General features: G+C 43.2%; 2 protein-coding genes across 12 annotated transcripts in view; one reads left to right on the top strand and one right to left on the bottom strand.

Annotated features, from left to right (window-relative positions):
• FHIT (fragile histidine triad diadenosine triphosphatase) overlaps positions 1 to 26,498 on the bottom strand; it is a 1,052,598-nt gene that overhangs the window by 833,244 nt on the left and 192,856 nt on the right. For 8 of the 11 annotated variants that reach the window (XM_088662578.1, XM_088662582.1, XM_088662584.1 and 5 more), the window contains one exon: positions 1,016 to 1,100. The exons of 2 other annotated variants lie outside the window; for them this stretch is intronic. The gene's annotated coding sequence lies outside the window, so the exon portion shown is untranslated. Of the gene's footprint in view, positions 1 to 1,015; positions 1,101 to 11,123; positions 11,177 to 26,498 lie in introns of all 11 variants that reach the window. One more of the 11 variants, XM_088662587.1, reaches the window with a different exon arrangement.
• LOC148686982 (uncharacterized) lies at positions 4,823 to 8,086 on the top strand. Its single transcript, XM_088662577.1, has one exon. It carries the CDS (start codon positions 4,826 to 4,828, stop codon positions 8,069 to 8,071), a length of 3,246 nt encoding a protein of 1,081 aa, XP_088518703.1. The 5' UTR covers positions 4,823 to 4,825; the 3' UTR covers positions 8,072 to 8,086.

The following is a 26,498-nucleotide window of genomic DNA, read 5'->3' as shown; positions in this document are numbered from 1 at the left end:
TTTTTAAAAAAACAAAACAAAAACTATTTTTAGGGTGATTTACAAAAATTAAATACACACAGACACAACTTCTAAATTAATCAGCAACAATGCCCAAGCGAATAAGAAAGTCAGAAACTCAGTGCATCCATCTACAGCAGGCATCCCCAAACTGAGGCCCTCCAGATGTTTTGGCCTACAACTCCCATGATCCCTAGCTAACAGGACCAGTGGTCAGGGAAGATGGGAATTGTAGTCCAAAACATATGGAGGGCCAAAGTTTGGGGATGTCTGATCTACAGCATTCGGTTGGATACACATAAGGCTGGGTACAAGCCACCATGATCCTGCTCTCACACACATTCACTTCACATGGTTTTACTATGTGAGTAGAGTTCAAGTTTACAGAATAAAGTATCAAACACAGAAGCCGTGACGTAGAAGTAGCTCAGAAAGCAACCAGCTCTCCTTTCACCTTAGCACCTCTCACATATTAACGCAACATGAATTCAACCAACATCAAAGACTTCATCTGGCACACCATGCTACATGGACAGACATAGGCTAGATTATCTGGCTGGACAAATCTTTAATGAGGAATAGGAATGCAAGTTCACCCGAAATACATATACAGACTCCTAATATAAAATAGGGCATGAGTCCTCCAGCCATTTGCCTCATTCCCTCAAAAGAGAGGGTCAAAGAATTGCGATGTCTTGGACAACTGCTGCATACATAAACTTTTACATCAATAATCCACTGCACTGTGCATTTGAGGCAAGGGAAGCAAACACCTTTCTCCACCATTTAAATTATAATAGTGACCCAATAAATGTGTGAATGGGGCCCAAGAGATGGCACATGAATGAGAAGAAAAGGTGTGATTCCAAGTTATTTGCGTTTTACTTTTTGCCTTTGTTGGCAAAGCCAAAGATCTTTTGAAGCTTCACTTTGGCCTGGTAAATATCTGTTGTGAACTATTTGTGTCTCCCATGAGGTATCACACATTTTTTACGCAAAGGTCTGTATTTCCTACCGTTTTTTTTTGTTTTTTTTTTGCTTGTCCTGCCTCAGGGCCTCTTCTAGCACTAGAAAGTCTTGAGAGAGAAATTTTTCTGCTCCTGTTGAGAGAGAAAAAAGAGGTAATGTTGACCCTCAGCTAGTAGTTTTACAAAGAAAACTTTAAAAGAGAGTTGGAGGAGGAGGAAAAGCAGAACAGAAAAGCCAGTGAAATGGGGAGGGGGTTGGAACATCATTTTTTGCAGAAGAGAGTTTGTAGTTTTAAAGGGGGGAAACGTCAATACACTTGGAAGACTTTCATATGATAATACAGCATGAGCCAGAGAAAACTTTTTAATTCGTGAATAGTGTTGCCTAGTGCTATTTTCCTAGAAAAAGAGGTTCTGGAACTCAACAAGAATGCTTCCCTTGTTCTCTTAGAATGGCAAAGGCACCCGCCTAAGAGGTGCCGGAACTGAGTTCCGTCCAGTTCTGGCTGACCTGGTATTGCCTTGGGACCACAGCTGTCAACTCTCCTGTTTTTCATGGGAAACCCCCGTATTTAAATCCGTTTCCCGCTCTTATCCCGAATTGCAAAATATCCCGTAAATCCCCCGGATTTATAAGAAAGCAGCTCCTGCCAGCCAGGGAGGCTCCTCAGCTGCGTAAATGTCCCGGTTCCCAGCTGGCTGCTTGCTCACTTGCCAAGTGCTGCCGGAAATCGCCTCTGCGCATGCGCAGCCCGGGCATGCACAGAAGCCGGGCATGCGCAGAAGCGATTTCTGGTGACCAGGCATGTGGACACGGGCAGCCCAGCACCGGAAGCCGCTTCTGTGCATGTCTGGACATGCGCAGAACCTATTTCTGGTGCTGCTCTGCCCGTGTCTGGGCACCGGAAATCGGGCGGAGTCGGCACCGGAAGTCACATGTCCAGACATGCGCAGAAGCAACTTCCGGTGCCGCGCCGCTGCTGATCCCATAGTTTCCAATCCGGAAGTTGACAGCTATGCTTGGGACACAAGTGGCTCAAAATGACATTTCCCCCACCCCCTGCTCAAAGAAACATGCCACCTTCTGATTCTCCTTCACACCTTGAATAACTTGGAAAGGGGACCTGTCAACTACCTCTGGTGCTACTAAACCCTTCCTTGACTGTCCCACCTGCCAACATCACCCGCAAAAGCATTATTAATTTTGTGAATGAGACTGCATATGTTGCTGAACTACAACTCCCATCATCCATGCTGATCATGCTGCCTGGGATCTGGAGTACAGCAACATCTGGAGATCTGCAGCCTCCCTGCTACCCAAAAGAGATGAATGCATATTCTTCCCCTGTTGCTCTTATCCCCATTTTCCTTTGCATTCCTATGTTGTCTCCCATATTTTGCACCTCAGACAGTTACTCTGTAAAGGTCCACATACATCTATGGCACTACATTAACAACATGAACAATTCGTGAAGTTTGAAGGGACCCAGATGCAGACTACCTTTAACCTACAACAAAGTTTGTGTTTCTTCCTACCGTTCCTTCCTATTAAATTGACCAAGGAGGGGGTGGTAAGAATGGCAAAGGTTAGAAAGAGAGAAGGGCAAAACTACGCTCAGTCTTCCTGTATGCTTGTTAGTGATCTTGGGGAGCCTGTCACAAAATTTCCCTCTCTCATAGACTGACCTAGATACTGAAGTCAGCAAATGTAATAAAAATGAAAATAATAAAAAAATATCCCAACGCAGAATGCAAGACATAAGCTTTTTCTTTGTAAACATCCAGTGAGCACCATTACAAAGCGCGAGAGCCCTCATTAGATTTAATAACTCCACGAACTCCAACTTAGCTGCTAGCGATTTCAGGGTGGTGGGATGTTAATGTTCACACACTGGATCAAATGAAATATTCTGCTTTTTACCTGCCTAATTAGCATTAACACAAAGACCTTGGGCACAGCCAATTTTGTACGCAAAAAAACAACCCCTAAACCCAATGCTGGTTCTCAGCAATATACCTTCTGGTTCTAACCCAGGAGAAAACTCATAACCTAGATCCAAACAAGGGTGAAAATCCTCTTGGCCACAAAACAAGGTATCCATCCGTATTTGCCTGCAGTGCTGCCTAAATGGGTGAGTGGCAGTAATGATCAGTGGTTATGCAACTTTCATAGGTTGACCGTCAACCAAACTTTTACTTAAAGTGTAGGCCCACTGTAATTAATGGCCATAACTTAGTCATGTTCATGAATTTCCATGGGTCTGCTTTGAGTAAAACTGAGTTGAATGCCACCCATAGCAGAATAAGCATTTTATTTCCCATACACTGTTTTTTGAATCTTAAAAATATAGCTGTCAACTTTTGGATTTGAAAATAAGGGATCAGCAGCCTCACCTGTCCCGGGGGCAGTCTACGGCAGGGGTAGACAACCTAAGGCCCGTGGGCTGGATGCGGCCCAATCGCCTTCTCAATCCGGCCCGCAGACGGTCCAGGAATTGGCGTGTTTTTACATGAGTAGAATGTGTTCTTTTATTTAAAATGCATCTCTGGGTTGTTTGTGGGGCATAGGAATCTGTTCATTTCCCCCCCCCCAAAAAAAAATATAGCCCGGCCCACCACATGGCCCACGGCTGAAAAAGGTTGCTGACCCCTGGTCTACGGTATATCTAGCAGTCCAGGATAGCAGCGGGAAACGGCGTTGGAATAAGGGAATTTCCAGCAAAAAAAAAGGGAGGGTTGACAGCTATGCCTTAAAATACTATGGATGAAGACTACATTTGTGAAGAAAACCAGCGTATATAATTCCACAATTCATCTACGGCTGTCATCAGAACTCTGTTCAAATCAAGGCTGGGTCAGCTCAAAATCTTTACCCATACTTGTACCCAAAGACAACTTGGAACTATTCTAGAAAATGCCAAGCCCCAAAATGCACCATTCCAGTTCATAAAACTGCAAGTCTCTTTATTCCTACTGAGGCTGAAGCAAAACAACCACCCTGTGTTTGAAATCATTTTCATGTTCAACGAGTATCATAAAATCAGCATAATAATTACACTGGCAGCTGCAAAATAAACAGAAGTCTGATGGAAACGCTTCAGCTAATCACCAAATATATTATCTGGACAAATATTAGAAACAGCAGCAATTGTTATTTTAGGGAAGCTACACTAGATCCAACTATGGTTTTCCAAGTGGTAGTCTACAGAAAGTGGGCTCAGATAACGGCTAGCGAAATCAAAAGCTCCCCTCTTGACTTTCTTGCAAGCCCATCTGGGGATAACCTCTAATTTGTTTACATGAAACAAAGAATACTTTGAGGACTGTGTAGGGAGAGAATCAGAGGGGAAAGCAGAATGAAAGCCAGCCAACGGCTACGGCAAGATTCAGTAGCAGAAATTGGGCTCTGTGCTGAGGGAAGTGCCTTTTAAAAAAAAAGATGTTAAGTGAAATAAAGACTTTGTTCGGGGTCCTATGTCTGGGGCCTTTATTAGGTTCAAGAAATTACATACTCGTGGGGGAGGGGATATAGGGTTGACAGAGGACCCTAGGTAGGAGACAGATAAATGATGGTGTCCCAGGGTGAGATACTGTGAGTGGCAAGGTCCAAGAATTACTTTTAAGAGACCTATACCCTTATGTGATTTGGCAAAACTCCCCTGAAAAGGCTAATGTTTGATGTTTGATGTAACCGGCTCGGGGAAATTATGGAGCAGACACTTAGATTGGATGTTATTGAAACTTATGTAAGATGGCGGCTGCCAACAACGAAGGATTGTTGGACTGATTTGAAATACCGGCGTGTGAGGAGATATTGCAAATTTATGGAAGGGAATCAGATTGGAGACCCAGACCTAATGAACTTCTTTAAAGATTTTGAATTAATACTTCTACAAGAAACATGGTCAACTAGAGATATTAAAATCAATGGATTCACCTCCTATACGAAACCCGCATTGAAAACAAACACGAAGGGCCGGCCGAAAGCAGGGTTCTGCTGTATGATCAAAGACAACTTAGGGTTTGAAATCAAGCAGCTAGAAAAATGCTTACCACTTGCACAAGCTCTACTTTTAACCCAAAAAGACGATACTTTGCTACTTGTAAATGTCTATATCCCCCCAACCAAAAACAATAGCAGCAGTGAAAATTGGTCACAACTAACCTTTTATATAGAAAATTTGACCGATAAATACCCAAATGCCTCACTGATAATAGCAGGTGATTTTAATGCCAGAGTGGGAACCAACAATGAACAACTATGTAGCAAACTAAATTGGAATACTGATAATGATATCGCACATGCCCTGAAAATAGGACGATTCTCCAGAGATAGGGTTGTAAACAATGAAGGCTTACACCTACTTGAATTATGTAACAACTTTAATTTGCAGATTGTGAACGGTTCAACAAAAGGCGATAGAAGCGGGGAGTTTACATACTTCTCCCCCCGAGGATGCAGTGTCATCGATTATATTCTTGTCCCTTATAATATTATAAATACGATCATGGACCTCAAAATTGGAACGCGTACTGAAAGTGACCATCAGCCATTATCGTTGTCTATTAACTTAAAGGATGAAACCAAAATAACCAAGTACAATATCATAGAACCTTCTCAATACAAACAAATGACCCAATTAAAATGGTCCCAGGAAATGAGTGCAGCAGTGGGGCAAAAACTTACAGCCAACCTGAGAAAACAAGTATTATCCAACTTAAAGACCACTAATTCCCACAGTGATATTCCGAAAATTTATAATGAAATCTTCCAAATGTTCGTAGAGCTTAGTACTCCACCTAAGGTTTGGGTACTTAAACATAGCACTAGCCCTTGGTTTGATGATGAATGTTTCCAGCTAAAAAGAAAACTGCGCCAAACATTTAAAAATAATCGCAGTAAACTAGAGCCCTCTTATCTTGATGAAAAAAGAAAATATCATTACATTCTGGCCGAAAAGAAACAGAAATATGCAACCCAAAAATGGCTACAATTATTCGACTCAATTCAGAGTAAAAACAACAAAGCGTTCTGGAACCTAGTGTACGGAGGACTGAAAGCCGAAAATCAACTAACTCTTCCACCAATTGCAGAATCCAAATGGTCCCAATACTTTACATCTGTATTTAACAATCTACACAGTGAACTTAAAGGAAATGAGACCACTAAAAATAAAATCAATAAACTCCAGGAGTGGCCAAGGGTAGAAGAAGAGGAAATTAGAGAGATAGTTAAAAATTTCAAATCGGGGAAATCTCCTGGGCCAGACGGTCTACCGATAGAATTATTCAAGACCTATATAGATTGGTGGGCAGAACCCTTAGCTCAATTGTTTACTCTCATAGATAAATATGGGATCATACCTGAGATATGGTTAAGATCAATAATTATCCCAATCTTTAAAAATGGCGACCCAAAAGAACCAAGGAATTATAGACCGATAAGCCTATTATCAGTGATAGGGAAAATCTACGCTAAGCACCTTTTATCTAAACTCCTTACCTGGATGAAAAATCTAAATTTACCAGGGAAAGAACAAATAGGTTTCTCTAAAGGTTGCTCTACTTTAGACCACTGCCTTATACTTATGCATTTGGTTGAGAAATACAGATCCCAAAGGCAATCTAAGATATATGCTGCTTTTGTAGACTTTCGTGGTGCCTTCGACTCAATTGACCGCCCAAAGCTGTGGAGGAAACTCGCAGAATTAAAAATTGACCAGCGCTTATTGATTCTAATACAAAATCTATACTCTTCCAATACCAGTCAGGTCAAACTTAACACCAAAGGTCACCTTTCATCAGACATCCCAAACTCGAAAGGGGTAAAACAAGGGTGTATTCTTGCCCCCTTTCTATTTAATTTATTTTTATCAGACTTGCCAGATCACCTCCAAAAAATAGAATCACATGCCCCTAAACTTAATCAGAACCCAGTTCCTCTCTTATTATACGCAGACGATGCTGTCCTACTATCATTAACGAGCTTGGGTCTGAAACGTCTTATATCTTCTCTGATCCTTTACTGCGAATGTAACAAACTCTCTATAAATTATGAGAAGACAAAAATTTTGGTCTTCTCGAATGGTTGGAAATTAGAGAAATGGAAAATAAGAGGGCAAGAAATCCAACAAGTGAAAATCTATAGGTATCTGGGAATCTTATTCCAGAGCAATTTAGGGTGGGCAAATCATCGCACAAATGCCATAAAACAGGCAAAGTGCACCTCATCAGCAGTTGCCCGTTTTTATTATCAGAAAGGTAATCAATTTATTCCTGCGGCCAATCAGATATTTCAAACAAAAGTGCAATCCCAGATATTCTATGGAATCCCGCTATGGGTCCAAGCATATAACAGTGATTTAAAAAAGATTCACTCCAGCTTTCTGAGACGTATTCTTGGACTCCCAACTGTGATCAAATATGAAACAATGTGTGCAGAAATAGGCATACACACAATGGAATATTGGGCCTGGACCACCTCAATAAAATACTGGTTACGCTGCCATTTTCGCTGCCCCCCATCAAGTCTGCTCGCTGATTTGCTCAAAGACTCCTATAAATCAAGATGGTATCAGTACCTTGAAAAAAAGATTGAATCTTTAGGCATCGAGCTGGAGCCCCTGTACAATTCTAACGAGCAATACATTTTCCATAATATCCTAACTAGACTAAAGGATGTCGAGAGACAAAATATTATGGCAGCTGTAAACAAAATTTGCTCCCCCATATTCTATGATTTAAGTATCTTAGATAGCAGAGCCAATTACGTCACTAAGTTAATAATCCCAGCCCAACGTAGGGCTTTTATGCTGGCCCGTTTGAATGTTTTTCCCTCGGCATTTGTCAGGGGAAGATACCAAAACATTCCTAGAAACAAAAGATTCTGCAGATGTTCTATGAATGTCCCGGACACTGTAGAGCATATTCTCTTTCATTGCCCATTGTACAGTACGCTCCGTCAACGCGTGCTCTCCCCTCTTTTGGGTGGTCTGGAACCCCAGCAAGGTGAAAGTGTGGGATTCTGCCTATCTGACATTGACCAAAGGGTAACGGCGGGGGTAGCCGAGTTTTTGGTAGCAGTCCTCCAAGGAGCAGGTTAACAAGGAAAACCACTGATTCTGTATGTATATATATATATATATATATGTATGTAGCCAACTGCTGCCTTTTTATATATATTTCAAGGCTTTTATATGTTATTTTCTCTTTTATGGTTTTATTTGCATAATGCCTAATAAAGGTTTGATAAGTAGATATAAAATCCACACAGAAACATATTATAGACTTTAACTCGTTTGTGGAAACAACTCAGAGGCTGTGAAAGAATGAAGTAGAACAACAGAAGGAAATAAAGGAATATTGGTGAATTTAGGAAATGCAGTGAAAATGAGAAGATCAGAGCCCTCCAACCCTTGAAGCATGGGATTCCCCAAAAAATTTAAAAATAATTTGGCAGAATATTTGGCTATGTATATGTATAATTTGGATTACTTAATGTCATTTGATTGAATTGTTAATTTGGAAATTTTAATAAAAATGATATTTTTTAAAAATAATTACTTTTAAGAGAGGACTCAGCATTTTAAGTATTTGATTTGTATCTTCTGTAGCTGCAATTTTACTGTATTAAGGGGAAATCTTTTTTTAAAATAAACTTTATTGAATTTTGATCGAAATTATTCAAATAAAATACATACCAATAGTATGAAAACTATAAACGAAACAAGACATACCTATTATAAACAATATACAAATTAAAAACCTACCAATGAATGTGTAAATCATAACCTAATTCAAATATATCATATATTCATATTTATCTAATAAAATAATTTCTTTTAACTTCACATAATCTCTTCTCTAAATCGACTTCCACTTGTCATCGCCCCGGGCTGATAAATTCACATACATTTATACTGCTTTCCTTTACATTCCATCTTGGGATCTCTACGGAATATTAAAAATAAATCCAAGTCTTTATTAGGGGACACTGCTTCTTCACTGCTATGGGAAACCGCTTTTCCTATGGGAAACTCGACTTACAAAGTTTTCGTCCTACGAGTGTGCATTCGGAACGGATTAAATTCGTAAGTCGAGGTCCCACTGTAACCCTAAACATTTTTTAAAAGAAAAAAGCACTGGTTTTCCCCCAAATAATCCTGGGAACTGTAGTTTACCCCCTCATAGAACTACAATTCCCAGCACCCTCATCAAACTACTGTATGGTTCCCAGGAATCTTTGGGAGAAGTCTCATGTTTTAAATGTGTGGTGTGTTCCCAATTTTGATTGAATTTCCGATTACTGCCTCCTCTGATCGAATTTGTCAATTTGACTAGATCTACATATCTAATTACTTTTTCCTGCCATTCTCTAATATTAGGGATCTCTTGTTTTTTCCAATATTTGGCAATTAGGATTCTCGCCGCTGCCACTGCGTACAAAAGGCCTTTTCGTCTTGTTTATTTATATCTTCATCCACCATGTGTATTATGGGGAAATCTTAATAATAAATCTTAAAAACAAAAGGTGCTGTTAACCAAAACAACCAGCAAAGACCAGTGGCTGAGATGACCTCAGCATCCCTTGTCCTTGTTGTTTCAGCCCTGATTCATCTCTCAAGATAGCAACAGTACCAAGGGCCTCCACCCCAAACCACTGACCTAGCAATATGGCCTGGAGTCTGTCAACACAGGGGCCCGTGGGCAGCTGCAGCCCAGAAACACTAGCATGTGCCCTGCCTACCCCTCCATGAAAGGTAGCTGAGTGTGGGGAGCCATCATTTTAAAAAATCCCCACGGTACCCTGGAGACAAGTAGCCTCTTTCATAGGGGAAGAAAAGCTTTGAGAAACTTGGAGGACAAATTTCAGCATAGCACTACTTTGTCAACGTTGAAGGAGCACTCAAAGGCGGTATCCCCCTACTTGTAATTTGAAGTGGTATAACCCACTCCACCACCTCAGCATTCTTCCACCTCGTTCTGTGTAGACCCATTCTCTGACCAGTGGAGGCTGGCCCATTAGGGGTGCCTTCTTACTTCCAACCTTCTTACAACCAATCATGGGTTGGCTCTGACTCCACCCACTGTTGGTCTCCCTTCCTTCTGCCCAGAGACAGCACATCCCGTTTTGCCACCTGAGGCAAAACAGGAACGTGCCACCATGCCACCCCACACCACTGAAGCCTTCTTTACTTCCGTTATGTGAAGAAGTGGCAGCAGTTTCCGGCGAGATCTCACGAGAAACTGACAGTGCTGTTTCTCCAAGGTGGCTGCTTCACCTTGCCTCATAAGCAGGCCGGTCCTGTGTCTTACCTACAAGTCTCTTGGGCAACAGCCACCAGTGCCTAGGGACCTTCCTTCTCACTACTCTACGATGAAGGAATTTTCCACTGACTTCAGACAGCTCAATGCTTGCCTATATTCCTACACATCTGAAATCTTTTTGTTACACTGCCTCATGAAGCCTCCGGTTTTAATTCAGCCCTTATTTTCCTTGGAGCTTTCATCAAGGTTTCTTTAACACACAACTTTATCCCTTTCAAGACCTTTACTGTATAGCGCAGAATGTACATGGAGGATTATTTCTGTTTGTAAAGAAAGTTTAATTATTCTATCAAGAAGCTTAGCGGGGCCACCCCACAGAATGAATCTCACAGATTATCAGCTTCCGCGATTAAAGCTAAATGTGGTGCTCTCTCTGAGTTTTTTCCCTCTCTTGTTTCGTGTGATAAGCATCCCCTTAGAGAATCTTACTGGAATTTGGAGCAACACAATGTGACTAAAGGTACAAGTCAGAATGAGCCACACAACAAGCTGCCCATATATGGTGTGCAAAGTCATTCTGAATATTATTAAAGAATCTTAAAACTTAAGCGTCCTTCAGTTCCATTGCAAATCTGTAACTTGATTTGAATGCCTTCCTTAGGGTTTGAATCAAATCACAGGGCCACAATCACACAGCACAAAGCACTGCTTGCCTTCCAGTGTGGTATCTGGTGTATCAGTTAGAATATTGTGAATTAAGGGAGGGGGGCATACCAGGAAGTTTTTAGCATTGTAAGGTAAACTAAAAAAGCAACAACCCCCCAAGCAATTTTGCAAAACAACTGCTAGGAATTGATTCTCATTTCCTACTAGGGAATACACGCCCACCTGAGATTATGTGAACTTCATGGCTCTTTTGGGCTTCCGTTTTCCAATAGTCTCTGTAAGAAGCACCAGGAGAAGGTCACTAGTAGACTTATCAACAGTCCTTTTTTATTTAGACACCTTGGCTATGCTTCATCCCTTTGCTTTGCTCTTCGATTGACTGTTCACTGCACATTTGCCCTTAGTTTGCGCAGCGCTAACTTGATCCCATTTACACCCCACTCTAACAAGCTTTAAGCTTGTGGGGAAATTGCGGGGAGTGATTCCAATAACCAAACAGGGGACTTTTTATTTCTTAACACCAGCGGACAGAACCAGATATTCTTGGACTCCAACTCTCATCAGCCCCAATTCTCATCAGCATGGTGAGTGGTAAGGGATGTTGGGAGCTGGAGTCCAACAACATCTGGGAGGGCCACAGATTTCCCATTAGAGATGTAAAAAAGGCATTGTTTTCTGTTCCACTTTGTATTTGTCACATACAGAAGCGTTTCCATTCATCTGCAGTTCATCTTCTGCAAAAAAAAGAGAAAGAACCACACCCACTTATTATGTGGGTCTGTTGTGCCAAAATCACATAATTAATGTAAACAATTTCTGTGACCAGGGCAGTTTCTCTACCAGCTCCACCTGGTATGCAGGCTGAGACCATACCTGCCCGCAGACTGTCTCACCAGAGTGGTGCATGCTCTAGTTATCTCCTGCTTGGACTACTGCAATGCGCTCTACGTGGGGCTACCTTTGAAGGTGACTCGGAAACTACAACTGATCCAGAATGTGGCAGCTAGACTGGTGACTGGGGGTGGCTGCTGGGAGCATATAACACTGGTCCTAAAGGATCTTCTTTGGCTCCCAGTGTGTATCTGAGCACAAGTCAAAGTGTTGGTGCTGACATTTAAAGCCGTAAATGGCCTTGGCCCAGTATACCTGAAGGAGCATCTCTACCCCCATCATTCTGCCCGGACACTGAGGTCCAGCTCCAAGGGCCTTCTGGCAGTTCCCTCACTGTGAGAAGCGAAGTTACAGGGAACCAGGCAGAGGGCCTTCTCGGTAGTGGTGCCCGCCCTGTGGAATACCCTCCCTTCAGATGTCATGGAGATAAAGAACTATACAACTTTTAGAATACATCTGAAGGCAGCCCTGCATTGGGAAGTTTATAATGTTTAATATTATATTATGTTTCTATATATGGTAAGCTGCCCAGAGTGGCTTAGGAAACCCAGCCAGATGGATGGAATATAAAGAATAAAAATATTATTATTATTATTATTATTATTATTATTATTATTATTATTATTATTACATTGTCATTACATTATTTCATACCAGTCATCTCAATGCAAAGAAAACACAATGCAAATGGTTGGGGAGGAACATAATCAATTACTTATTGCTTGTACACTGAAAGCAGCAGCAGCAGCAGTAAATTCTGTTCCAGAAATGGGATGAGCAATCTCCTCACCTGCTTCTGTTTTCGTTGGGATTCTGACATCCCTACCCCCAATCCTACTTTGCAAGTCTATTCCACACTTTCCCATCCACAAAGATCCCCTAATCCCTGCTTCCTTCTCTTCCCAACCATTGCTACACGTCACAACAGAAGCAATATACCCAAAACCACCACAAGTGGTCAAAATCATGACCACCTCTGCCAATGCCCATTGGAGACTGTACCTCATAAATCAACTTTGATTGAGTTACTAGATCCAGCAGTCAATTGCTATTTGCCTAAATCAGTGTAATTCCCATGATTTCCTTTGGTCCTGCGATAATGTTGCAGAATTGGGATTTTTGATTTCCATGAAACCAGTAAGTTTGCTTATAAATGCCTTTATGTAGTCCTATATTTATATACTAGCCAGAAAGATTATTGGTTTCTCTTACAGGAGACCTTGAGTTTACATATTTAAGTGCCACTCCATAAGTTTCCCAAGTGTGCAGTCCCTCCCAAAAGCAAATTACCTTCTCCTTCCTTGGCTGTGGTTAAGAGAAGCACCGGCACCAATATGAATCAACCAGGATCCTTAACTATATTTTGAAGACACGGTGCCAGCATGCCTCATAGTTAAATCAAAAGTTGGAAATTCATTTCATGCAGGAAAAGTAGAGAGCTATCCCCCACTCCCAACCTATTCTCCCTATGGCATGTCCATTGGTCCCTGGCCTTAAGATGTTTCTATTTGAAGTAAAGACAACAGCCCTATTCACACAATATAGGTGTAGACACAAATGCAAGGAGCAGGGAGGCTGTTCCCATTCATGCATGTGCTACATTAATGGATTTCGACAGGAGTGCAGGAAGCTGAATCGGGCCATTGGTCCATCTGGCTTAGCACTGTTGACAACAGCAGAAGCTCTCTAAAGACTCACCCTTACCTCTGCTTGTTCCAGGTCCAAATGGTCTCCCCCTTGCCCTTGTCCCGTGCTTTCTCCACATGGGTCTGAGCAGTTTTACCGTTGCCCTGCTGTTTCCCCCAGGAAAATCTGCTCTTTAGCGCTAAATCAAAACAAACAGCAATTCACGGAAAACCCGACTACCTTTTGTTCTGATTCAGCACTATTCCCAGGGGGAAGCAGTGGGCCAAACCAAGGCATGGGATGGAGAAGCCCTAAGTTTTCATACAGGAGTTCTTTCCCAGCCCTACGTGGAGATTCCAGGGAGAGAATCTAGGATTCAAAGGACTGCATGCAAAGGATGTTCTCTGCCACTGACCCCAAAGCCCCTTCCTCTAAAATGTCAAGACTGGCAATACGCCCCTCACCCCCAACTGCCACGCACATTGAGATTCACATCGAACATGATGATAACAATATAGTAATAAGATTCAGGAACATGGATATTTACATATGTCTGTGCTCTTGTGCTTCCTTTTCCACTTGTTTAATCCCACTTTTCTATAAACCTTGGCTTTCTAGAACACCTCTGGAAATATTAGTGCAAAAGAAAGAAAGCTGCAGTTAGAGTGCAACATATACAAATCTGCTCAGACCTACGCACTGGCGGAGGAACGGGAGTGCGGAGGGAGCAGACCACCCCCGGCACCACTATTCCGGTAGAGTGCCATTGCGGCAGCCCCCCCCGACACACGACACGGACCCCCCCCCCTTGCGCCAGATGCCACGCCCCCACAGGTGGTGCAGCATGCCCCTAGAACGCACACCACGCCCCTATGGGTGGCGCGCCATGCCCTCAAGGGCGACGTACCACGCCCCCATGGGGGCGCCAGCCACCTCCCTGCCTGCTCTCTGCCCCTGGTAGCAGAGCATGCAGCTTCGCCACTGGGCCTACGTTCCACTGAGTTCAGTTAAGTGGATATAGGATTGCAGCCAGAGATTTTATTCATTATGAAAGCAGGGTGTATATTTCATCTAAAAATCATACCCCTCTGCCTTTCTGTCTAAACTGAGTAACAAACAGGTAGTGAAGGGCTGGGACTCAGTTCTAGGTTCCAATCCCAACTCAGCCTAGCCTACCTCACAGGGCTGATGTGAGAATAAAGTGAGGACCTTCTGCTCTTGGGTGGAAGGGTGAAATCCAAGCTGAGCAAGACAGCCCCCCCCCCAAAAAAAGCATTGTGCATGATGAAGAGAAAAAAATACTGCCTTTCAGTCGCCCATTATCTGAATTTAGGTAGGAAATGCTTTTTTTAAAAAAGATCTTAAAATCCAGAACCACTCAAAATATGACTTGATATCATAACGACTTCTTTGACATTGAAATGTGTGACTTGTTTTAAGACTACGTTAATGATCAAAAGCAAATGACAGGTGTCAGTCCCTTGAGAAATGGTACTTCATGCATTTTAAAATGTAGCATGTGTTAGGCAAAGCAATAGTGGGGGTATTTTCCATGTATTTTTTTATTTTAAAAAATTACCAGTATAATCATCAGTTTGTTTTCCACCAGCATGCTATACCACCCGCAGTTCTTTCCTGAGATTGTTACTGGTTTTAGCTCTGAAAATCCACAGATTCCACTTTTTAATGGTGATTTGTGATGGCCAGCTGAGGATGTCATAGCACAGACACTCTCCAAGAAGCCATACTGAAAAGTACAGGGGGGAAGATTGCCAGAGTGATAGATATTGTACTGTGAATTAGGAAGAGCAGGAAACTGCCTGTAGGAGCAGTGGGGGAATCTCTAGCCCATGGATCTAATTAGGCCCACCCGGCCATTTCAGCCATGAACATGAGTTTGACCAAACTGCGGGAGGCAGTGCAAGACAGGAGTGCCTGGCGTGCTATGCATAGCTGCCAAGTTATCCCTTTTTTTAAGGGATTTTCCATTATGCTGAATAGGCTTCCTCACAAGAAAAGGGAAAACTTGGCAGCTATGGTGCTATGGTCCATGGGGTCACGAAGAGTCGGACACGACTAAACGACTAAACAACAATGCCCACCATCATATATCCATCAATAACCCCATGCCCTTTCAAAATAGCCCTCAATGTTGGCCAAGTGCAACATATAGATTTGCCTGCATCTGACTTAGATATTTGTATTCCCTTGAAGGATACATGGCAAAGAATAGGGTAATCAGGCTTGCCTCCGGAAAAGTCCACTCTGCCCAATGTTCAGTGGGCATGCCCCTCTTCCTTGGCCAGGGTTCGTTCCTGCCAGCCCATGTTGTTGATGGCGGCTGCTCTCAGCAGAGCTCCAAAACAGATGCTGGGGGTGGGGTTCACATCTTTAACATGGCAGTGCTGGTAAATTTGAGGATACGAGCTGAAGCTCTTCTCAGTGCCACCGCCGGGCCACCCCACCAGTCCCTGTGTAGCCAAGCGCCTGGCAGCAGCACTGCACACTCCAGGCACACACAAAACTCGTCAGCAACTCTGTCTTAATAGTCATTCCAGCCCTGATGTGCCCATGTGGTTGGCTGGCTGGCTGGCTGGTTGCTGTAGCAGCAGCCACAGCAGCCGCAGCAGGAACGGTGGTGGACCCAACCATAGTGACACTTACTGAGCCCCAGCACCTGCCCCCAATATGTCATGTGATGGCATCAGATTATATTTAGACCAGGCATCCCCAAACTTCGGCCCTCCAGATGTTTTGGACTACAATTCCCATCTTCCCTGACCACTGGTCCTGCTAGCTAGGGATCATGGGAGTTGTAGGCCAAAACATCTGGAGGGCCGCAGTTTGGGGATGCCTGATTTAGACCATGTTTGGAAGTGCATGCAGAAAATCACAGCATGGCTGTTACTTGGTCTCAGCAAATGAATACTAATTCTAAAATATACTATGGTAGTTGGGTTACACAGATAGAACCTTCAACTCCTTTACCACCTATCACATAAATTGAAGGTTGCTAGGAAGGTAGGCTACTTCCATGCTGATTGCTGGGGGAACCTCTTCTATTTATATCAGAGATCTGGCGAAGGCAATAAAATCCAGCAATTGTAATTCTCAGTAATTCCTGTAAGTGAGGAAACCATCGTCTCGTTGTCGCCCTTAACACTGAAAGCTAAACATTTAATATACAGCTCAGTTTGAGAAGACGTACTAAGAGTCCTTTTGCATCGCAAAAAGTCACAGACGGTTGCATATCTTGGTTCCACAGTAAACCCACCTGGAGAGAAAGAGGTCAGCTTGCTGCAATGCGTGATGTGATGAGACAGGGGAAAACTCATGAATTAATATTGTGGCTTACAAATAACTGCTCTTCAAGGTCGCAGCTCCCTCTTCTAGGCTCACTCCAGCAAGAGGAGGAAACCTGCAGTTACAGGATGAGAGCAAAGTTCCCAGAAGCCAAGAGGGGATTGGAATATGATTACAGTATATGGGCAAGCATAAACAGACCAGCATTAGAAACAAAGGTGAAAACTGTGACACCGAGCAAGACAACCTGGTGTGTCTTCAAAGTAACCTTGAACAGAACAATAGATTAAAGTCAAAAGGGACAAAAAGGCCAAAACCTTCCAGGATACTGCAGGGGACAGGTATTGCTTCTCTCATGCACCGAGTGCGGAAGCCTCATAGCAAACAGAAAGGATGATTTGAGAGAAGTTAAGGATAAAGATCACATTTTAATTAATAACTTGTTCATTAACACCACCAGAAAGGTCATTAGATCATTCTAGCAAGCAGCAGAACAGATAGGGAATTAAAGGCACATGTTTTGAATATATCTGTTATTGATCACTGTAGTCACTCTATTAATTCCAAACTAGCAACTACAATTTAGATGTCTGGAATTAAATCTTCTCGCTTATCGGTACAGAAGATACTATTAACCTTGATATTTCAAGGGCCATTCTATTATGAACGGCTGGATTGGAAGAAACCTAACCTCTTGCTCAAGATCCCAGATCTATATATATATTTGCAGTCTTATCAGTTTGCTTCCAAGAGAAAGCATCTGCTTCCTTTTTCATGACTGCTAAAATTGCAAGAGCAAACACACAGAAGCAAACAGTATATTCAGTGTTGCAGCCCAAACCTAATTATTCATTAAAATCCTCTCTAACAGCCATCACTAAACCAGCCCATAAGGATTACCTAGTGAGTAAGGGATGCGGGTGGCGCTGTGGGTTAAACCACAGAGCCTAGGGCTTGCTGATCAGAAGGTCGGCGGTTCGAATCCCCGCGACAGGGTGAGCTCCTGTTGTTCGGTCCCAGCTCCTGCCCACCTAGCAGTTCGAAAGCATGTCAAAGTGCAAGTAGATAAATAGGAACCGCTATAGCGGGAAGGTAAACGGCGTTTCCATGTGCTGCTTTGGTTCGCCAGAAGTGGCTTAGTCATGCTGGCCACATGACCTGGAAGCTGTAAGCCGGCTCCCTCGGCCAATAACGCGAGATGAGCGCCACAACCCCAGAGTCGGTCACGACTGGACCTAATGGTCAGGGGTCCCTTTACCTTTTAAGGGTGGAGGGGAAATTTGATTCACCCATAAACCTTATTTGGATCAAATCTTGTGGCTCTTATGAATTGGTTATACTCTTCAATAGTATAGCCTTAAAGACAGCCTTAAACAAATCTGCAATGCTTTTGTTGTTGTTTTTGCTCCTGCTGCTGCTACTCCTCCAGGAAGCTTATAAGGGCAACAACAGCCATAAAAATTATTTCATTTACATTGTACTTTGTTGATTTATTTAATTGCTGTAAACTATTCTGAGATCCAGTCTGAGCTCAAAAACGGAGTATAACAATACCAATAAGCAATAACACACACACACACACACACAATCAATACTTTCAAATACCAAACTATTTAATACAGTGGTACCTCTAGTTATGAACTTAATTCGTTCCGGAGGTCCATTTTTAACCTGAAACTGTTCTTAACTAGAAGCGTGCTTTCGCTAATGGGGCCTCTTGCTGCCACTGCGCCGCCGGCACACAATTTCCATTCTCATCCTGGGGCAAAGTTCTCAACTCGAGATAACTCTTCCAGGTTAGTGGAGTTTGTCACCTGAGGCGTTTGTAACTCGAGGTACCACTGTATTATAAATTACATTTCTGTCCGACGGTTCCACCTAACATCTCAGGGTAACATACATGGTCCCATCATTTTATCCTCGTAACATCCCTATGAGGTAGGGCAGATTAAGCTAAGAAGTAGTGAGCAACATGTCTCAGTGAAGCTATGAACTGGTATCTCTCCAGGAGCAACCCACCATTTTAACCACTATCAGGTACTGATTCCCGAACACCCATTGTCTCCCGCAGGCCCATGATATGAATCAGTGTTGCTGTGTTATTGATAATTTTGGACATATAGACCCCAATTCATTTCTGTTCTAGTTTAAGGTGAGTGTTGTTGTTTTTAGGTGTTACTGTTTATGCAAGAGGACTACGCAACCATGATTGTCTCCATCCCATCTAACCATATCCGGGAGCAGGGCCAACCCAGGATATTTTGGCACCTCAAAGGGACTCCAAAATGGCACCTTCCTCCCTGCCAGGGAAGAAGGGATGAGGGCAGAAGGAATGAGAAGATCTACATCAGTGTTTCCCAACCTTGTGCCTCCAGCTGTTTTCGGACTACAATTCCCATCATTCCTGACCACTGGTCTTGCTAGCTAGGGATGATGGGAGTTGTAGTCCCAAAACATCTGAAGGCACAAGGTTGGGAAACACTGATCTACATCAGGAACAATGGGGGAAGAAAGGTCGACATTGAGATCTGCTGCCCCTGTGGATCCTGCCGCCTGAGGCAGTCACCTCACCTTGCCTCGTGGGTGTGCTGGAGCATCATGGGGAGGGGAGGTTGTGTTCTGTCAGCTGCAGCCTCCCCTTTCTTGGTCAAACCCAGTGCTTGGACATCTAAACCCTCTTCATGCAAGATGTTAGAAGTAGTTAACAGCCTTGACCAAAAAACGAGTAAGAAACTTGGCAGAATGCATGTGCTGCTTTTCATGACAAGTGCTTATTAAATTGTATTATTCCAATGGATAGAATATTGTGTTGCTCTTTTCCCTGAAGTTGTTCCCATTTGCATAACTTATGCATGCCGCGAAATGAATACAGCCTTTTGTGCCTTGAACTCGGCTAATACAGCTTGCCATTTTTACCTTTCTAAGATATGAGTAATGCGGTCTGAATGCCCAGAGGCTTCCCATAATGCATACATATGATTTATTATTTCTGTGTTTGTTTCCCACCCGCCCCCTCTCTCATACACATGGACGCATTAAATAAAGATTAATAAGACCTTTCCGGGCACCATCATCAGTACTGCAAATGACAGGCGTCATGCTGATGGGGCTCGCATCCCATCAAACGACCCGACTCGTGCGACAAAACCCCTCGCGCACGCACACACACACACACACACACACACACAAAATGGACTGAGTGCATTTCAAATCAAACAATGCCTTGAAGCACATCACATTTAAGAAGGAAAGTTTAAAGAATCTTTTAAGAATGATGGCTGAAAAATAGACCCTTCCGCCCCAGCTCTTTATTATAGTGCCAGCATGAGTCATTCTAACATGATATGCAATATGGAGGGCTTCCAAAGATTTTGCACCATCCAAAGACTCTTTAAATTCAGGACGACTGGGAAGAGAATAGAATGCCTTGCCATGTATGAACCGTTCAGCTCTCCCCTTGGCTCACAGCTCCATTCTAATGCTGGTTTCAGGCCCTCTGCTTACAGGGGGAGTCCTTTGCATCAGGAGATGGGGAACCTGTGATCCTCCGATGTTACCAGATGTCAACATCCATCAATCCCAAGCAGTATAGTCAATGTTACAGGTAGGTAGCCGTGTTGGTCTGACGTAGTCAAAACAAATTTAAAAAATCCTTCCAGTAGCACCTTAAGAGACCAACTAAGTTTGTCATAGGTATGAGCTTTCGTGTGCATGCACACTTCTTCAGATACCAATATAGTCAATGGTGAGGGATGGTGTCCGTTGGAGTCCACCAACATCTGGAGTAGCAAAAGATCCCCATCCCTGTTCTACCTAACGGGGAAAGGCCCCAGTCCACAGAAATGTGTTCCTTTGGGGAGAGGAGACATTCAAAGGAGAAGCGGAGGATACATTTGTTTATATATGTCTCTTTTGATATCAACACCTATCCCTAGAACCTACCATCCAATGCCCCACAATATTACGCAAGGCCATTAATCGCCATTACGTTTGCAACGGGGGCAACTGAGGTTGAAATACACAAACCTGGTGAGTCCACGGATGATCTTTTATTTATTATTATGTATTACATTTATACCTCTCTGTTTTTAGAACCTCAGAAGGGCGCACATCACTGTCGCCACCCGCTATTTTATCTTAACAACAGTTCTGAAAGGTAGGCTATACCAGGCACCCCCAAACTGCGGCCCTCCAGATGTTTTGGCCTACAGTTCCCATGATCCCTAGTTAACAGGACCAGTGGTCAGGGATGATGGGAATTGTAGTCCAAAACATCTGGCGGGCCGAAGTTTGGGGGTGCCTGGGCTAGACTGAGAGCAGGTGGCTGGTACAAAATCACCCAGTAAGCTTCATGGCAGAAGTGGGAATTTGAACCTGGGTCATATCTCCCCCTGCCCACCGCAAGCCTGTTCAAAACTCTTATGTGAGTAAGGGCCATACAAATAATGCTCTTTTTAGAAACGACAAGCAGCCTCCACCCATCATGTATGGTGGCAAAGGCCTTTTAGGTGAGCTCCTCTCATATCAAAGCGTAGGTAATTTTATGATTATCTTTAGATACAAGAGATACCAGCATGAAAAAGAAGCACTGGAAATATGAATATATAACAATAAGGGAATGTTTGCTTGCATCAATTTTATGGCTGTGAAAGCCATTAAAATTTGAAAGGGAGAAGTCAACGTAGGATGATAGCAGGCAGCTTACAAACAAATGGGTTTTCTGAATACACCGCTGAATAATTATGTTTATTAAGTTAATCTGTCTTATTTGCTATTGTTTAAATTATCCTAATTAACACTAACAATGAAAATGAGGACGCTCTTTTAATATAATTCAGGGTGTGCTTTAGAATTCTGATTTCCACCCACCCATCCTGTTAGATTTTCAAGGAAGAAGTATAAAGTGGCTACATGCTTGAAAGCAGACTCAGTAGAGCAACACATTTCTGAAAGCATGTATAGGGGGGGGGGTAGGCCTGTTTTTTGCACTGTGGCTGGAAAAGATGCACACATATGGCACATATGAACTCCCGGATACCATTATTACTAGAAAGTTCTGAATACTTTTGGTCTTCTTCTTCTTCACTGGCGATCACTCGTAGCCACTGAACACGGTCTTAACAGTGAGTCCGTAGGTGACTGTGGAGGCCAATTCTGGATCCACAAATGCCTTCCTCTTAGCACGTTTCTCCCTTGTGTCCAGCCTTCTGCGTGGAGCAGCATTTTGAATTAATGTAGCAAAAAGGAGGATTCAAATAAGTGGGAAAGGAAATCATATGAATTGGTATTGCGGATGTCATTGGAAAGCACACTTCTGTACAGCTCCTACCGAGAAACCTTCCAGATATAAAATGGGAAAAATAGCAGAAGCAAAAGACATGGTCCCTTTGGAATTAGACCCAAACCCTTAAGATTTTTAAAAGCAGAGTAAAAGTAATTCTCCGCTTCACATTACATCTATCCTTGTTTAACCACTTTTTTATGCTGCACTACGTTAACCATAATAGGGAGCACTTAGAATATAAAGCTAAAAACCAAAGCATTGCAGGACTGCTAAACATTACAACAGTGGTCTAATGGCTAAACTAGGCAGAGATTTCCAACAGAGGAGAGGAATAAAGATTGGAATTCATTGTATATTTTGACAATGGCCCACACTTTTCTTTCTTTCTTTTTTTACTTCTTCTTATCATCTCCAGATAAAGCAATGGTCAGATCTATTTTAAAATGACATCAGGAAGCAGGGGAAGAAAACATATAGCTTGTCTTGCGAGAAGTGAGAATGGGCTTTTTCCAACAACAGAAGCCCATACAGGAAGCAAGGACTGGCAAAGACCAGCTTTCTCCATCATCAGAGACCCAAGTCATGTGTCCTTTCACCTCCACCACAATGGCCTTTGTGGCGCTTCACATGGGCCTCCTGCTCGGCACCGATACAACCTTGAATGCAAGCCAAAAACCTAAATATCTGAAACGAGCCTCAGCATTAAAAGACCTGATGCCTTCTGCTCTCTGGTTTTGGTCGTAAAGGATGGGAGCCAACAACCCACATTTCATAGCAAGGCTCACTTCATGCAGGCAAAAGAGAGTTTTCTGAGATTAAGACTTGGCAGAAAACTCTGAGATTTTATGCTTCGGCAGGGAATTCATCCATACTCAAGAAACATTCAAAGGCCTGTAACACACACTACATCTGGATGGTGTTCGTACTCAAGTGAATGTGCGGTGAACCTGCAGTAGTTGTAATATGTCCTACTACATTTTCTAGCTCTATATTACTTACACTGAGTGGCAGTGAATCTCCAGGGTTTCAGACAAAGAATACTCCTAGTCTAAGGTTACCAGACGTCCCTGTTTCCTGGGGACAGTCCCTGGATTTACAAATCAGTCCCCTGACAAAAATCCATCTATTTAGTAGGAAATTGGAAAGTGTCCCCGGATTCATTGGGGGAAAAAATTATGGTAACCTTATCCTAGTCCTATCCAGAGACACCACAGACTGAACCTTTTGTTACATTTTTCCTAATTATAATTATTAATTTTCCTTACAGACCACCCATTGCTTTTTACAGGCAACTCCCCATTTATGCTCATTCAAGGCATGTGAGACCACGCACTTGCGCACCACCACAAATCCAGAAGTGGCAAACAGGGGCAAAAAGGGCCCTAAAAAGAGTGCGAAAACAACAGAAAATGGCACAAAGTGTCTAGCAGTCACACGGGCCTTTGCAAGTGCAATCCTAGGAGCCCATGCATCGACCTTTGAGGCCTGTGGAGAGTTGGTGTTTGAGAAAGGATGTTTGGAGGCAGCAATGGTGGTGTCTGCAGGCTTCTTCAATTGTGTTCCCAATATAGGTGATTTCATTTAAACGTGTGGTGCCTCTAAATGTAACCACTGCGAAAATGGGGAGTTGCCTGTATATATCATTCCAAGGCAATTGTTCCTCATCAATTCCACACATGCACAAAAATTATATAGTCCCATGAGTTTTCATGTAAATACCAGATGCCATCATATGGGAGCCCAGGCACAAGGCATAACCTCCACATGAAACTAGTATGGTCGCATCTTATGTTGACGTGGCAAATCAAATTCAAATATCCTCCCCACATAAGGCAATGAGATTTAGCCTAGGAACTACCCCCTGCCATCTAACTGAAACAAATAGAGCAGAAGCACCATGGATTGGCACTGCCGATCAGAAGGTAGGTGGTTCGAATCCCCGCGGCGGGGTCCCTGCTCCTGCCAACCTAGCAGTTCGAAAGCACGTCAAAGTGCAAGTAGATAAATAGGTACCACTACAGAGGGAAGGTAAATGGTGTTTCCATGCGCTACTCTGGTTTGTCAGAAGCGGCTTAGACATGCTGGCCACATGACCTGGAAGCTGTACGCCGGCTCCCTCGGCCAATAACGCGAGATGAGCGTCACAACCCCAGAGTCGGTCACGACTAGACGTAATGGTCAGGGGTCCCTTTACCTTTAAGGCTATACTATTGAAGAGTATAACCAATTGATAAGAGCCACAAGATTTGATCCAAATAAGGTTTATATATATAAATATATTGTTGAAATTCAGCACTAAACTGCAGATTTTCCCTGGGGAGAGTAATGGGGCAAACAGAGATGTACATGAGCCCTAGCAGTGAAGGAAGTCTTTCATCCTGACTGGGTTTTCAAAGGAGGGGGTGTTATTATAGGTAGGTAGTCAACACAAGATCAGTATTCCGAAGCTTGGTATCTGAAGAAGTGTGCATGCACACGAAAGCTCATACCAAAATAAAAACTTAGTTGGTCTTTAAGGTGCTACTGAAGGAATTTTTTTATTTTACTTCGACCCAGACCAACACGGCTACCTACCTGTAACCATTGTATCTCAGTTCAGCATCCCATGTGTAAGATGTGGGCCTAGCTACCTGTATCAGAGGAAAGGATTATGAGAATTTTGTTGCTCCTATTCTCTTTTGTGATAATAAACTTGCCTAAACTGTCAAGGGAGTTGGGGAACAAATGAGTTAAATCGATAAAGAAAAGTGTGTGCTTGCAATTATTTCATTTCACTGGTCAATGTACAGTGGAAACAAGAAAACGGAGACCTTTTTAAGGAAAGCATAATCTGTGTTTGATCTAGTTGAGAAGTCTTGGTGTCAGCATTTTAAATATCACAACAAAATGCTGATAGTCATTATGTTAATGTGGAGGTGAGGGATGGGAGAACAAGAAGTCACACTAAATGGAGCTAATTTGTTTTGTGTTTTCATGGTGGCGAAGACTTGGCAACAGAACCTTCAAATCGGGAAAATAGTAACATGTTCCTGGGTCATACACTGCAATAAGAACCAGATAAGGAACTGATCTTCAGAATTATTTGCAAAATAAAAAAATACCTGTAATACATCAGTGGGGAGCATATAAAGGAACTAAATCCTGGGACTGTGTCTTATGGAGAGATTTTAGGACCAGGAATGTAATGAGCAAAATATAATCAAATGAAAATAAATTGCTTAAGATATCAGTCTGTCTTTCCTGGTTTACCTGGCAAGGAAAAGTCTTTAGGGCTGTCTGCACTTACTTAACATGAGACAAATGCTGAGGAAGTGAATAATTAGAGGTGACTTGTACCACCAATGCTAGAAACTTTTGCAAATGATTTCTAGGGCTGAGCCGAAACAGACTCCTTCCCCCACTTTTGCAGCCTTGTTCACAGCTGACAGAAAGAGGCCTCTAGTTTTGTAGGTTTTAGATCTTAACCATAATAACTCACAAGTCATGCTCATTTCAGTGAAGTTAGTGGGCAGTGTTATGAGTTTGGGGAAACAGGACCCCACCCCCCAATTTTCTCTACATTCAGTGAAGGGTTAGAATTTGAGCAAACTCATAAATTCATGAATGAAGCAAGGGCTGGAAATAATACTGGCTAGCTTCCTCATGAGGCCAGCCTAGCAACAGCATGCCAGGGGGTGCGGGTCGTTGAAGAAATAAAAGGATGACAATGGCCTGGCTTGTTTGATAATGGCAAGCCATCGTCAAAACAAAGACCCTCTGCTCAGTAGCTTTCAGTGGCTTGATATAAGCTACTGGGGGAGGGGACAGGGGCGGAGCAAGGTGGGGGCGGATCACCCCAGGTGTCATCACCGAGGGGAGTGACATTCAACACGCCGCCCGTGACTCCCGCCTACCCCGAGCCATCGGGGGAAGGGGGATAGTTGCACCACTTTTCACCGCTTTGTTTTGAGATTCCTGCACTCCTGGGCTGCTGGAGGAGGCAGGCAGCCAGGCAGGGAGAGGACAGGAAGTAGGAAGGCGAGCAAACAAGCAGAGGGTGGAGGGAAGCAGAAGCTCTCTCCCCAAACCCTGTAACCCTAAGAAAAAGCTCAACACCTCCTGGCAATAGCAATGGGTCAATGGGTAGATCACAGCCAGTTTTTTTATACTGTGAGTAGATCGCAGTCTCTTGGGATTCCAACAGAATTTCAATGGGGGGGCGGGGTTGACAAGAAATTTTTCGCACCGGGTACCACCTGACCTTGCTACGCCACTGGGAGGGGCGGATGTGTTTTGCAATGAGCTTGAGAAACAGAGGTTGCTGGGTGGGGGGGGGGGAGTGTTGGATGCAGAAGGGGAGGAGTTGTTTCCTGCAAGTTCTGCTAGGCAGGAGAATGAGGAAATGGGCAAAACACCATGCAGGGATTGAAGAGGAGAAGCCTCGCTGGCAGGCTGGCTGGAGCAGGCTGTTAAGGAGAGACGAGATGGTGCTTAGGATGTCTCGGAATCCAATG

The sequence above is a fragment of the Zootoca vivipara genome, chromosome 2 (assembly GCF_965207765.1).
Source record: "Zootoca vivipara chromosome 2, rZooViv2.hap1.1, whole genome shotgun sequence".
NCBI classification, from domain to species: Eukaryota; Metazoa; Chordata; class Lepidosauria; order Squamata; family Lacertidae; genus Zootoca; species Zootoca vivipara.
The sequence above is the reverse complement of the archived record's forward strand: the minus strand, read 5'-3'. Positions and strand labels throughout refer to the sequence as shown.